At 37.9% G+C, this 14,139-nt stretch overlaps 1 protein-coding gene across 4 annotated transcripts in view; it reads left to right on the top strand.

Annotated features, from left to right (window-relative positions):
• Positions 1-14,139, top strand: part of LOC124162852 — a 269,833-nt gene that overhangs the window by 250,100 nt on the left and 5,594 nt on the right. For 2 of the 4 annotated variants that reach the window (XM_046539526.1, XM_046539527.1), the window contains 4 exons: positions 5,295-5,413; positions 6,212-6,335; positions 6,791-6,871; positions 13,752-13,855. In XM_046539526.1, coding sequence (XP_046395482.1) covers positions 5,295-5,413; positions 6,212-6,335; positions 6,791-6,871; positions 13,752-13,855 — 428 coding nt within the window. Of the gene's footprint in view, positions 1-5,294; positions 5,414-6,211; positions 6,336-6,790; positions 6,872-7,205; positions 7,246-13,751; positions 13,856-14,139 lie in introns of those variants that run through there. The other 2 variants (XM_046539528.1, XM_046539529.1) reach the window with 2 other exon arrangements.

Raw genomic sequence — 14,139 nt, 5'->3', positions numbered from 1 at the left:
ATTGCGCAGTCTGACGTACGTGAGAAGGCGCAATCAAAATTGCGTCGTGTTAAGCGGTGAATTGCTAGAACACATGCGAGAATGCGTGGATGCGAGACGGCAAAATAGCCCCTGTTCTAATTTCGTTCATGCATTCGCGCAATTCCACGCCATTTTAGAAATTAATGCAGCTCTAACCTGCGCAATTCCGTGTACCGTGTAAAACGGCATTCAGAATTGATCATCAAGAAAGCATCTCAACCAGTTAATCTTTCTTAAATATGTTAGTGAAGCCAAATGACTCCGAGCGGTGATCCCAAAACTTTAATATGCGTGCATTTGTCAATTTTACTACTTACAATTCAAGCATATGTTCTGTGTAGATTTTTCCTACTACTCAAACGAATAGTCCGAGTGTTTTTTTAATTTTTTTTGTATAAACTATTTTTTTAACCGTCGTTTTTTCTATTAATCTTCTATCTTGTTTGAAGTTTAAATTTTTGTTGAAAATTAAACTTTTCATTTCAATTGAAAATCGATTTCGACTGGCATTTTTTCATCACTACACTAGTGTGGTTATTTTCTGTCTTGTAACTTGTTTAAGCCTCACTCTATCAGCTTTTAATTTTTTGCCGCCCCCTGAAATCTGCCGCCCGGGGTACATCCCCTCCCTGCCCTACCTAGGGCGGATCTAGGATTTTTTCTGGGGGGAGGCACAAGGGTCTGACCGGCAAACAATCTTCTCATACTTGGGATTACAAACAAGATAGAATAATTAATATTCTCTTTATTTTAATATGAAATACGATTGAGGCTCCGTATTACACAAAATAAAATAATCTTAATTATAACCGCATTACAAATTTTGACTGTTTTTTAAGCGTCTGGGGGGGGGGGCACGTCGTACCCCCGCACCTCCCCTTAATCCGCCTATGTGCCCCACCCTAGTGGCGTGCCTGGCTGAAGTGCATATTTTTACCTCATTTTGCCTGGAGCAGAAAGTATTTCTTGAAAAAAATAGCACATGAGGATTTTTTTCCTCCAAGATAAGACATCTTGAATGAATTCAGGTCAGTAACGCTCGTCCAGGTGAGCAAAGAACAGGAAATTTTCATGCACAAAAACACCTATTTCAGCGAATTTAAGTATACCGGGACTAGCCACGGTGATAACTTTTACGGGAGTCACCCGCAATGCACAATTGTGCGAAAAATCCACAGAGAAAAAATCATCGCCTTGACCGGGATTCGAATCCGGATTCCTCGATTTCCGGCCGAGTGCTTTAGCCAGTTAAGCTACCGAGGCGTCATTCATCCCTGTGGAAATTTGTGGACTATACCGGACAAGGTGGTATGGACAGCAGTCCGGGTTTGAATCCCGGTCAAGGCGAATGATTTTTTCTCTGTGGATTTTTCGCACCTATTTCAGCATTCGTTCACCAAAATGAAGGTTTCTTTGCATTTGAAAAGCGACCATAGTGGAATCAAACGAAGCCCCCATCTCTGAGATTAGGAATCGAAAATCAATGGATTCATTTCAATTAATGCTTCCAAGAAGGCAATGAATGATAGAGAATAGCGTGTTGCATGCTGTCTAGGATGAACTGGGCAATACCCTTGACGGTGATGTAATTGAAAAAAGGGAAAAGAGACCTCGCTATTTTAAACTGGTGCACTGAGACTTGAATATCAATTTTAACGGCAAATAGAGCCATATTAATATTCCATGGCGCAAAAGTCATAGAATGACTGTGCCCCTCTCTATACTGAATTACAAAAGTATATTTTCTTGATAATCAAAAATAACATTATTTGCTTTTTGCGAGATGAGTGACCTCCTGAAATGGTGGAACCCCACTAATTAATTTATTTCCACAACCAGGGGTGCATCAACACCCCGAATCATGAGGTTGGGGGTGGGGGTGGGGACTGAAAACCTAGCTAAGTACATCCCGCACCGATGGTCGCACCGCCACCCCTGCTGATGACTTTTTCATTCATCATTTTATCCATGGGCTAGGGCTTGAGCAGTGCAACTCCTTTCCCACCAGATCTGGCAACACTGGACCTAGTGCTATCGTCCTTCCAACTTCCCTCAATTACTGTTGGGAGAAACATTTTTACATCTGACCACGAGTCGCTCGAGTGCTCCCTTGTTCTCCCCCTCCCCCGACTGTCGCATTCATCCCAGCCCCCCAGGGTCCTCAGAGCATGGAACAAAGCCGCTTGGCCAGAGCTTAACCATGCACTTTCACTTCTTCCTTGGGCCCTCTTGGAGGGAGGGTCTCCCGAAGACGGCACGGAAGTCTTTTATGACCTACTCCATGCTGCCATTGAGGATTTCGTCCCAGTTTGCCGTCTATCCAAAAAAAGACCAATCTGGCAGTCCCCGGAGACAACACTTACCCTGAGAAATAAACTCAAGGCTTGGAAGCATTGGAAAAAACACCCCAGCCCCCTGTCCCGCGCCTTGTTCGTTACGCTACGGCGCCATGCTAGCTTCCTCATTCGCCGAGACTACAAAACCCACATACAGGACTTTTCTGTCGGAATTCGTGACAATCCGAAGTGATTCTGGACGCTCATTAATGCCAAAAGAAAGTCACACAGAATCCCTGCCTCTGTGTCCTGCAATGGAAATATTTCTAATAGTGATGAACGCCCGGAGGTGTTCAATGAGTATTTTTGTGCAAACTTCAACTCTGCCACTCCAACACTCCCTCTCCCGAAGCTTCAACCCGTATGCCACCAGTCCCTTTCATCCATCTCCACCGATCCTAAAGAAGTTCTGTCCTTTCTAACGGCTCTGCCCTCCTCGATGGCCACCGGGTCCGACAATATCGGCTCCCTCTTTCTCTCTCGCACCGCTAACACCCTTTGCATCCCTATATCCATCCTCTTCAATAGGTTCTTCTCCGTTGGCGCGTTCCCTGAACAATGGAAGAGCGCAAATGTCACACCAATTTTGAAATCTGGCCCCAAAGGAATCGTGGAAAATTATCGTCCGATTTCCATTCTCCCTGTTCTGTCCATTATTTTTGAGAGAATCATACATAGCCGTCTTCTTCACTTCTCCCTCCCCTACATTTCTCCCCATCAGCATGGTTTCCTTCCCGGCGGGTCGTGTCTCTCTAACCTTGCGGTACTGCACCACCATATTACCAAATCTATCAAGTCTAACTCACAGCTCGATGTTTGCTACGTAGACTTCTCCAAAGCTTTCGACACCGTTAACCACACATTACTAATACATAAACTTAAACACCGTTACAATATACATTCGAAGTTTCTATCTCTGATCAACAGCTTCCTCAGCTCACGTTACCAACGGGTATTGATTGACGGCATCTCATCCTCTTACTTACGAGTTAAATCTGGTGTACCGCAGGGAAGCGTCCTCGGTCCCCTCCTATTCGCACTCTTCATTGACGATATTACGGATGGTATCAGCCCTTTTGGCTGCAATGTTCTGTTGTACGCGGACGATTGCAAGATTTTTAAAAGAGTGGATCGCCCCACATTCCCTTCAATCGGCACTCAATTTTATCACCGATTGGTGCTCGACTTGGCTGATGCGGGTCAACCCCTCCAAATTGGTGATGATGACATTCACGTTGAAAAACAATCCCCTGAAGCACTCCTACTGCCTTTTAAATAAGCCTATCCCCCTAGTAACCTCCCACTGCGACCTTGGTGTGATTTTTGACGATAAATTAAAATTTCATGATCATATTTCGCTGATCGTGAGGAGAGCAATGGCCATTGTTGGTATGCTTTATAGACTAACAGACCTTCACGACCCTACCGCATTAAGAACAGTTTTTTTCGGTTGTATTCTCCCCATACTTGAATACTGCTCACCAGTCTGGTCTACCGCCTGCCCCACTACTCTAAGCTTGCTCAACCGTCCTTTAAACTTCTTTCTTGCAATAGTCCGCCATCGAATCCCCACACTCAAATATTACGCCCGTGACGCTATCCTTTCCTCCCTCAGGATACCTAACATAACAAGCCGCCGTTTCTTATCAGATCTCATGTTTCTACACAAAGTCTTTAGTGGTTCTCTACGGACAAACGAAATTCTCCCTCTTTTCCGATTTCATATTCCTCCTCGCCCCTTACGAAACAACTCTCTGCTTCACATTCCGCGATTCCGTCTCTCCATCTCTCAACGCTCTCTGTTCTTCCGAATCCCCTCCTTGTTTAACTCCATCGCTTCGAAAATCCCTTCCCTGGACCAATTTTCCTCTGCTACTAGTTACAAAGCCACCTTAAAATACCATCTCAATAATTCACCATTGTCTAATCAATAGTGCCCCTTCTCACGTTTAAAAATTTTGTTTACTGTTACTTTTCATTTACTGTGCTATTGTTTGTTATCTTTTATATATTATTTATTTAGGAACAGCCAATGTAAAGGCCTTTGTGCCGTTTTTGGTGATGAAATAAATAAATAAATAAAAAAGTAGGAGGGGGGATTTTCTCATAAAATTTAAAATAATATTTTGTGCATAAAAGTTTGTGCTGCTCTCAAAATTAGAAAAGAGTTGCTAGAGATGGAGATGTAAATAATTTAATTGATGCTCAATTCACGTAATTTTTCTTACTGTAGTCAATGTGAATTTCATCCCCACTCTTGTAGCACATATGAGGGTGTTCTTTTCACATTTATATAATCCTGGGGTCCATATTTTATCTTTTAATATGCTAGGCAGAGTTCATTCTGTTCTTGATTCACACGTATTTGCATTTCAAATGAAATTCATTGATTTCTGATAGTACCTGTATTAAAGTCTGCATCTTACTATTGCCTAGAATACATATCTTCAAAATATACTACTTCATTCATTCACGCGGCGCCTTAAGCGCAAACATACATATAAATTCAGAGGTAAGGAAAGAAAGGGATAGGAACATATAATGGAAAAAGGATGAGGACAACGGTGCTGTGGTAGGTGGAAAAAATCCAGAAATCAGAGGGTAAAAATGCGGCCTGACTGGGACTCGAACCCAGAACCTCCTGATATATGATATTTTAACGATGGCTAATAGAGGTATATTTTATTTTCAAATACATAATTGTTGTGGTGGCTTACCTTTCTGTGCCTGTATCATGTCAGCATTTGTCTTTAATCACTGTAAGGAAGAAATAATTTTATGTACTTAGAATATTGAGACAAACTACATACATAGTTCATATGATGAAATAAATGTTTGTAAAACTTGTCAAAACTTGGTTTTAGTGATTCTTTCTTTTGTAGAAATTCTAGTATTGATTCATCAGATTAATGAATATCATTTTTCAATTTCTTCTAGATGTATGGCGCAGTGCAGCAGGAAAGTAGGGTGTCTGCAGCGATAGAAGTAATGCTCCTTCATGTGGAAAATCTCAAGAGGCTTCATGAGAAAGATCATGGAGAGCTAGAAGACACTAAGTAAGTGAATGGAGGAGAAGGGAACCTCTAGGATTCATGCAGAATAATTATAATGATAATAATAATAATATAAATAATAATAGTAATAATAATATAAATAATAATAACATTTATTTATATGGGTGTTTACACAATTTACAAAATTAAATTGAAACAAAGTACAAGAAAATTACAATTTCAAAAAGTTACTAGATTGCATTGCTATACAGTTTCATAAAAATTTACCTACATTTGAAGATTTTTATTTTTAATAATAATAATATTAAGACGTTTTCGTTAATTATTGCAAACTGATAATTTTTGTTTGTATATACCTATCAGAGAGTACGTTAATTAGTTAGGTATCATTTTGATGGTATGTGTGACAGCAAATATGTTAGCATATTTTGCTTAAATTTATCAAAGGAATCATGTGAAATATCAGTATCAATTTCATGTGACCTGGTGATAAGATTGTTGCAAATAATATTGTTTCTACAGAATTTTACCAAGACAGTAAAAAATTTCTTGTTGAGTTAACTAATTTTTTTTTAATAATATATACATATAAATATATATTTATTACAAGGATAAAATTGTTTAAATAATACATTTGAATAGTTAAAAATTTTTAAAACTAATGTCATAAAGACAAGTACAACATATCATCATGTGACATAGTTTATAAAAAATATCAGATAATTCAGTTTCCTTCTCACCAACAGCGGTTGAATATCCAATATTTGCATAGTTTCTCCAATAAATTACCTTGAATAAATGCTAATTTATACTTACTTGCTCCTTTCAACCTTCTCATAGACGAATCCTAATGGAGAATAATATTGTATTGGAGTGTGGTGGAGAGGCCAGTGAAGAGGGAAGAGCAAGTCAGCGTACTGCCAGGTATCGCTCCTTGCAGTCTCTTGTCGGGGCTAATAAAATGGTAAGTGTGATTCAAAATACCCTCCTTGAATCAACCCTTCACTGGGAAATTTGAGTTCAAATATTGGAAAAGCTCTTCGTTTCTCATTTATGTAGAATGAGGTTTATTGTTCATTTCTCTATTAATTTAAAAAATTTCATCAGAACTGCTTAAGTTACAAAAATTAAATTATTTTATGAGTTTATCTGCAAGTTTAAATGTGTTCATTATTCTATTTTTTATGTTTACAAAGTGTTGATTTTGATTTCCATAACATGTTTTTAGATGATTGCGCTGAAAAAAATTGAAATAAAATTTCAAATATTGTTTTATGTACATATTATATTTTACGAAGTAATTAGGAGGATTTTAAGATTTATTTTTATGATTAACTTATATTTATTTGTTATTTTCAATTTATTTGCACACCTATTTGTTCGAATGCTAATTAAGCTTTTCAAATATTGTTATCACAGGGATCAAGAAGAAGAGCTAGCATTGCAGCTATTCCTCGCATGCCTGGTAGAGTCGATGCATTTATATTACCATCCCATATGGTAAGACACTGAAAGAGGCCCCTAAGCCCTGAAGAATATTTTCTATTGAAATACTGGCCTATGAAGACAATACTCTTTAAAGCATGAAAACGGACTCCTCTCGTTATACTAAACTAGGTTCTATGTTTCCAAATTCAGTTTTGAAAAGTGTCAGTAATTCAATGGAAAATCTTTGAAAGGGAAGATGTAAGTTCTCATTCCAGGCAGGAGATTTCATGGAGAAGGGTTGACTCCAGTGTTTCCATTGTGACTCCTTTTTTTTGAGTGATCACCCTAAAATCATATTTTGATTATTGAGAATAATTTGTGTCCCTTGTCTCTTTATGCGTACAAGCAACCACGGATGCAAATTGCGGATGGGAGTCACAATTAAGGTGAGACTAGTTGATGCGTGATCATAATGTCTGTGGCAAAAAAAATCTCTAAGGGTGATTGTAGCAATTCTAGATGAATACCTGTCAGTTCTCAGTTAGTTTATCCTATTAAAAATTCAATTTAGCCATATCTTAAAATTGTCGTGAATTAATTTTATTCTAAAATATTTCCAAATTTTATAATTTCCACTGGGAACAGCTACGTGGGTTATTTTATTTTTCCCCAAGTATTTTTTTACCTTCGAAAATATGTTGTATGAAGTTTTCATAGTGGATTATTTGTCCGGCGATATTTACTTTCCAAGTTTTAATATTTTATTTTTTATGTAACACTGCTTGCTCTAGCTCATCGGATTTTCTTCCGATAAACCATTTTTCTCTCTTTCTTTCTTCCAAATCAACATTTCTGTTTTTTTTTCAATTTGGGTGGTAAACTCTTTCTAAGTAAATACTTAGCATCTTACATCCGCCTGTATTAATATTTTCCAGGCTTACAAAAATGTTGAGTTTGAATTCAAATTAAAATTTTCATCAGAAGACTTTTGTAAAATGCTTCCATTATCAAATTCATCTTTCTCTTGACCTCTGAAGAGCAGCTATTATTTTCAGCGATGTACTAAACACAGAAAAAAATTGATTGATTCCTCTTACCTCACTCCTGTTAACCGTATGATTTCCTTTTTTCTATCTTCTTTACATTTGATTTCCTGGAATATATTTTCATCACTGGCTTCCATTAAACATTATTTACCCTTAGAGTGTGGGAAGGTTTTTATACGCCTTTCCCTCACCATAAGGATCGCTAAGGGGCTTAATTCTACCAGACCAGCCCTTGTGGCAGGGGGTGCCTCCTGCACAGGGTTCTCTTCTGCACTGCCTGGCAGCTAAAATTGTAAACTCCCGCAGGGTCAAGGATTTCAGTCATTCAACTTATCTTCATCTCTGAATCTGCTATGAAAACTATATCATCTGCAAGTCAAGTGCAGTGAATTTATTTTCTATTAAGATGTATTACTCTTGTCTTGGTTTTTATTGCAGATTCTACTTCTTCTGTGAACATGTTTTACAAGTAAGGTGATATTTGGCAACCTTGTCGCACACCTCCTCTAATTTTTGCTTCTTTTTTTGGTATCATTACCTTCCCATAATTGAAGTATTCAGAGTATTAAAATTATAGTTTTGTGGCTCAAGTATACCTCTTCAGTCAACGTCATTGAAACCCTTTTACAAATACCATATAAGAGCTTAATAGTTCCGATTTTAACTTCTATTTTTCTCTATAAAATTGTTAAGCTAGTATTGCCTATCACCTTTTGAAATTTGGCATTTTCTTCGCCAGGAATTACCAAAACTCTGATTTTTCTGAAATGAGTTGCTAATCAGGTGTTAGACCTTCATATGAATACAATATTATAATTGAAAGATTATTCATTATTGTGCTACTACATATCTGGAGAAGCTATTATTCAACACCATTAATCCCTGTTCATTTGTATTTACTCGATTTCCTTAGATCAAAGAATTCATCTTTTAATGTCTTTACTATTTTGCTTTTAGTGTCAATTCAGTTTTCCTCCATAAAATTCTCCTTCGAACCTACATTCTCCTTTAATTTCCCTGTTTCTTCACTATTAAAAATGTCTTAAACATGTACATATATGTATTCCTTCCATCTATCATCCACCTCATTTTGTTCTCAAATTTTTTTTTCATATAATACGTACATATTTAATTAATTTGCTTTTTCTTTGTGGCCTAATTTAGAATATGCTCCTTTTAATACAGCCCATTATTATTACTGCACCTGATGTGATGCTGTTTCAGCCAATATTTTCTGTTACTGCATTGTTTGCCATTTCTTGAAAATTCTGTAGTGATTGGCATCTTTAATTTTATATGAACTTTTGTTTACTATGACCTGTCATTTTCTGTTTCTGAACTTAATGATGTCAAAATTTGCTACTAAAAATTAATAATTGCCACCTTAATTTGCACCCATGTAGATAGCTTTAACTGTATACGACCTGGTCTAACAATTTTTTTTCACTCTAATTAATATGTTATATCCATGTATTTTATATCTGGGTCCTCTTTTGCTGCCCCTTGTAACATACACAAAGCCAGAAATGTACGCTGGGGAGGCTAAGTATAATGCAAGTCAACTCTTCCCTTTACACTGAAAGTGAACAGAATCCATTGGTGCATTGATCACTTTTATGATATATTTATTCAAATTTTTAGAAATTTTATTATGAAAGCAAAACAAGTTTTTATACAAATGATCATTCACTAAATAACATTGTGTTTAGTCAGATGTACTGAATTGAGAATATTATTGGTGAAGTGAATCATTTTATCGGGAATGCTTAAGCCCCTTTTAGCATCCTCCCATGTTTCGTGCCTGCCTTAAAGGAGAAATATGAGCTGTCCCCAGGTCTTCAATTGTTAGGCTTTCCATCTACTGATGGATGGGAAGGGAAGTGGGGTCACAATGGTAGTCAAGTGTTCTATTTGCCAGAGAAAGTTGGGAAATGGGGTTCAGTGCTACAGGTGTTGCATATGAGTGTGTGTGTAAGATTGAAGTGTGTGTCAATTATTTTTGAACTTGAAAACTCTGTTGGGCTATAGGAAAGTGATTACTCATGATGGAGGAGAGGCCAAGTGATATTGTGGGCCAAATTTGCTCAATCAATGAGTTAGAGACTAAAATTGGAAAACCAAAAGTGATTCTGAGAGGTTCAAATAAGGAGGACAAATGTGAAATCTGCACCCAGCTGAAGCCTTGAGTATCCTTTAGCTAAAGTACTGCTGACTAAATGGCAGAAAGTGTAAACCAGGGATCCATTGGGGTAGGGAAAAATTTGGAAGGTGCATGGGGACCCAAAGGAATCCAAAAACCTTTGACTTGTAAGGGAGGTGGGTGAAGGGCAGTGAAACTGGAAGGAAATCAGTCAATTAGTGGAAATGGGGTGGAGCACTTTGACATGGATACATCACAGGGATGGCAAATATCCAGATGAAGCAGGGCCCAGGGCAAGAGAAAGGGTGGAGGTGGTAGTCTTTTTAATCTTATCGTGCACCCTTTTGTGCCATATGGTGCAATGAGACCTGGAGTGGTGCTGACCGAATTGGTAGACCAGAGAAAGATGAACTAGAGTTTTAGAGATGAGAAATAAAGTGGAGGAAGAAGGTAGATCGCAGTCAGGGATGAGAATAAAATCTTCAGGCAAAAAGAAAAATCTGCTGATAATTGAGGGTTTTTTAGCTTAATGCTTTTGAGGAATTAGATCCAAGGAGGTGGAGGCAAAAATACAGGTCATAGAAGGTGATAGATGCAAGAACATGAACATGGAAGAACATGGTTTCCATTCCTATAGGAACCAGTTAAATTGGGTGGGTTAAGTCTTGTGATCATGTGGCGCGATGGATGTGAGACTTGTGTGAGGTAGCTGAATATGAATATATACTAACAATAAGATGTGAAAATAATTTTAAGTGGATTGCGTGTCAATAAAGTGGATTTAGGTTTTTTGAATATGGTAATAACATCAGGAATTATGCACCCAAGTATGATAACATGGATCTATTGCACCGTGGAATGATTGGTTGATGATGGCATGAGAAAGGTGGCAATGGATCGTCATGGCAGTAGCACTTGAGTCTTGCACCTTGCATCTGACTGACTTGCCCACCAAGTGACAGTGATAATCAGGAAAAAGGCTCCTACTCAGGTACTATTAATCCTCCAAGTGAAGGGATACTTAGAGATTGCTTTCCCCTGATGGCACTTCCTTGCCGAGGTAGTACATGGGAAACAAATGGGAATTGTTATCAACAGCTCTAAGAAGAGCTTGCCACTACAGCGGACCATATTAATGAAGGAATGGAATGGTCATGTGAAAAGCAGGGTCTTTCGTTCATCAATTCATGTATGAAAAAAAGGGCTGAACTCACAGTGAAGCACATCTTAAGATGCAAAACCCTGAACATTTTGGGTTGTTCATTTAATATGTGGTGTTGTCTCATACACTGAAAAAGTAAAGGGAAGATTGAGAAGAGTGAGGGTTTGGTACATTCTGAGTGTGAGTTTTAACTGTTATGATGCCTGAAGACAAGAAGAATTATGCCATGAAAACATGCCTCTCCATAGGGGGTGCTCCAAAAGGAGAGGAGGGTTTGAGAAGGGAAGGAAGTGATGTATTTAAATCAAGGAACCAAATGGGATCACAGAAGAAGGTAAGGAATCATAAATGTTGTATACAGGATTCTCCCTTCTCGCGATTCCATTGATTCCCGCCAGTCACAGTAAATAGATATTTGTGCTCCCGTCGCTAGGATATGTTCCTACATGTCAACATACGTATTAGCCCACAAGAGATAGATATGTGCTGAATGTAATCGTTTGTTGCTAACAATTAAGCTTGATATATATTCCATTAACCTCAATTATATAACCAATAATTTAAAAAAATATATTAAAGTACTTGCAAGTGAAATGTATATCCTTCAGAACACTATAAATTCATATTGCTGCAATCCAGTAGTTATGGTTCAGGGTTTCTATGCCAAAGTTCTAGGATCGATTCTCAACTCTGGTACTTTTTTCATTATTTCTTCCTACTTTTTCTTTTACAGAAGCCTGCTATTCATAATTATTATTACATGAATGATCAACCCATGTAATTCAGGCATAGTTGTTAGGGCAGAATTATGGTTGAATAATGATATCTACTCTAGATAGATGATTTTTCCTGATAGAAAAATTCATAGAAAAAATAGGCAAACAGAGTTAGGAGTAATTTTAGTATGTATTACGAATTGTTGAGGTTAAAAGTTAACACTCTCGTTACTGGGAAAAATTAGAGGCCAGGACGGCTTATAGGAAACCAACAGAAGATGTCTGACTGGTTTAGGTTGGTACAATGTGTGATGCTTTCCAAGAGGCTGGAAGATTGTGATGTCTCCTATCTGGACACCTAAACCTTCCCAATGTTAGCTGCAAGGTAAGGGGAAGTGTAAGGCTCAAGCTGTGGTAAATAAGATAATTCATAAAGGAGGATTTTTACAGTTCTGAATAGCACCAACTTAGAAGGCAGTTGAAGAAGGACTAAAGGGATTTACAGGAGTCAAAGGGGCACTATGCGATAGGCCTTGAGGGATTTACACTTGTATACCCATGATACATGCAGATTGAGCCTGGGAGCCTGTTTGGGGTAATGGATGAGTTGAAAGGAAATCGGTGCCAGGGAGTCACGGGAATGGAATACACCCAATCAGTAGGAGACCTGGTGGGGATTTTCATGTAATTTGTGGAAAAGTCAGTGCAATTTTGTGAGTTTTGAGGCTTTTTAAGCCTAAATAAATTATATGAAAACATAATTATAAGCACAGTTTCTTCATATATTCACTCTTAACACCATACCTATTTGCAAAGCAATGCATAGAAAATCAGTCATTTGTATAGATACCTAGTTAAAGCTGCAAAAGTCCTAATCATGACAGCTTGTAACCCTAACCACCAGCTCATCACTCATAGATTCATCATGATCCATCCATCTTTGTCTAGTTTAGGGCACTCACCAGTTGCGTGTGGGCAGTCAGTTTTCCCATGAATGTAGGTTTGCTAATTATTTGTTGCAATTGTTGTTCATTGCATCACCATATCAGTAAATTAGCGTAGCTGGTAGATGCACTTGCTGTGCTCTGTCGGCATGCAGAGTAATATTTTCCTGTAACCAAAGTGATGAGGGGTTTTGATAGTCTCAATAATCAATTTAGAGTAAAATATACCTATGGTACAATCCATTGCTTTTATATTATTTTCTTCCTCCTTTTATAATATAGAATTTTTTTTCTCCTTTGAAGCATTTTACCAGCGTTTCTGATTGCTGTTAGTTACTTGCCACCAAGCCAGGGTCTATTTAGAATGTGTCAATTAAATATATAAATATAGATACATATTTATATTACTAAGCACTCCCCAAGGACGCTTTCTCCCTTGGGTAATTTAAAGCAATGATAGTATTGTTTGAGTTTCAATTAGGGTCAAAATCACCAGAAGATATTTTACATAGGTCATCATAGGTGATTAAATTGATTTATTAGCATAATATAGGCTTGTTTATGTGCTTAGTTCCAAACTCATCTTCTTGAGTTTGTCCTCAAATAGGTAATTACACTCCAATCAATTAGTAGGGGTAGTTTAAGGTAATTTTTTTTGGGGGGAGGGGCAGGTCATTGCTTATTCCGCCACCTTGGTATTGTGCAACCCCTCACAGCAATGCCATGTGGTATTATTTAGTATGTGCGTATTGCCAAAAATGTTTACACTATGTGTATCCAAATGGTTATGGATATAAAATGAAAATATTGACGATGGAATTTTTTGGTTGGCCCAAACTACCTGAAAAGGTGTCTGTGTAAATATAATGGGCTCTTACCTTTATTTAAAGTACTTTTTATTTTTACCATTGGGAGTCAATAATATTGCAATTTCACTTCCACAGGATGTAGGTGGCATTGGTCGAGTGAGTGTAGCTGGGTCACTTGTCACCAGCTCTGCTGCTCCAACAACCATTGCAGTCACCGAAGGAGAAATTGAGAGAAGAAGGTGAGATGCATCCCATCCTATGTCTACCTATTTATTCAATTAATTTAAGAAACAAATTTTATCTACTAGCAGGGTTTAATTTTGCCTGGAACATGCTGAATGCCAGGCATTCTGGCACCTCTCGGGGAACATAGAGTCATGCCAAAAAATTTCATCGCATTTTTTTATATTCGGTAAAACATCCCAGACGGCACAGAATCCTCCATATCTAATTCATATGCAGACTACCATCCATTGACTACCGCTCCGTCGCTTTTCGTCAAGATACGGAGGATTCTGTGCCA

The sequence above is a fragment of the Ischnura elegans genome, chromosome 7 (assembly GCF_921293095.1).
Source record: "Ischnura elegans chromosome 7, ioIscEleg1.1, whole genome shotgun sequence".
Lineage (NCBI taxonomy): Eukaryota > Metazoa > Arthropoda > Insecta > Odonata > Coenagrionidae > Ischnura > Ischnura elegans.
Note: the sequence above shows the minus strand (reverse complement) of the source record. Positions and strands in the feature narration are given on the sequence as shown.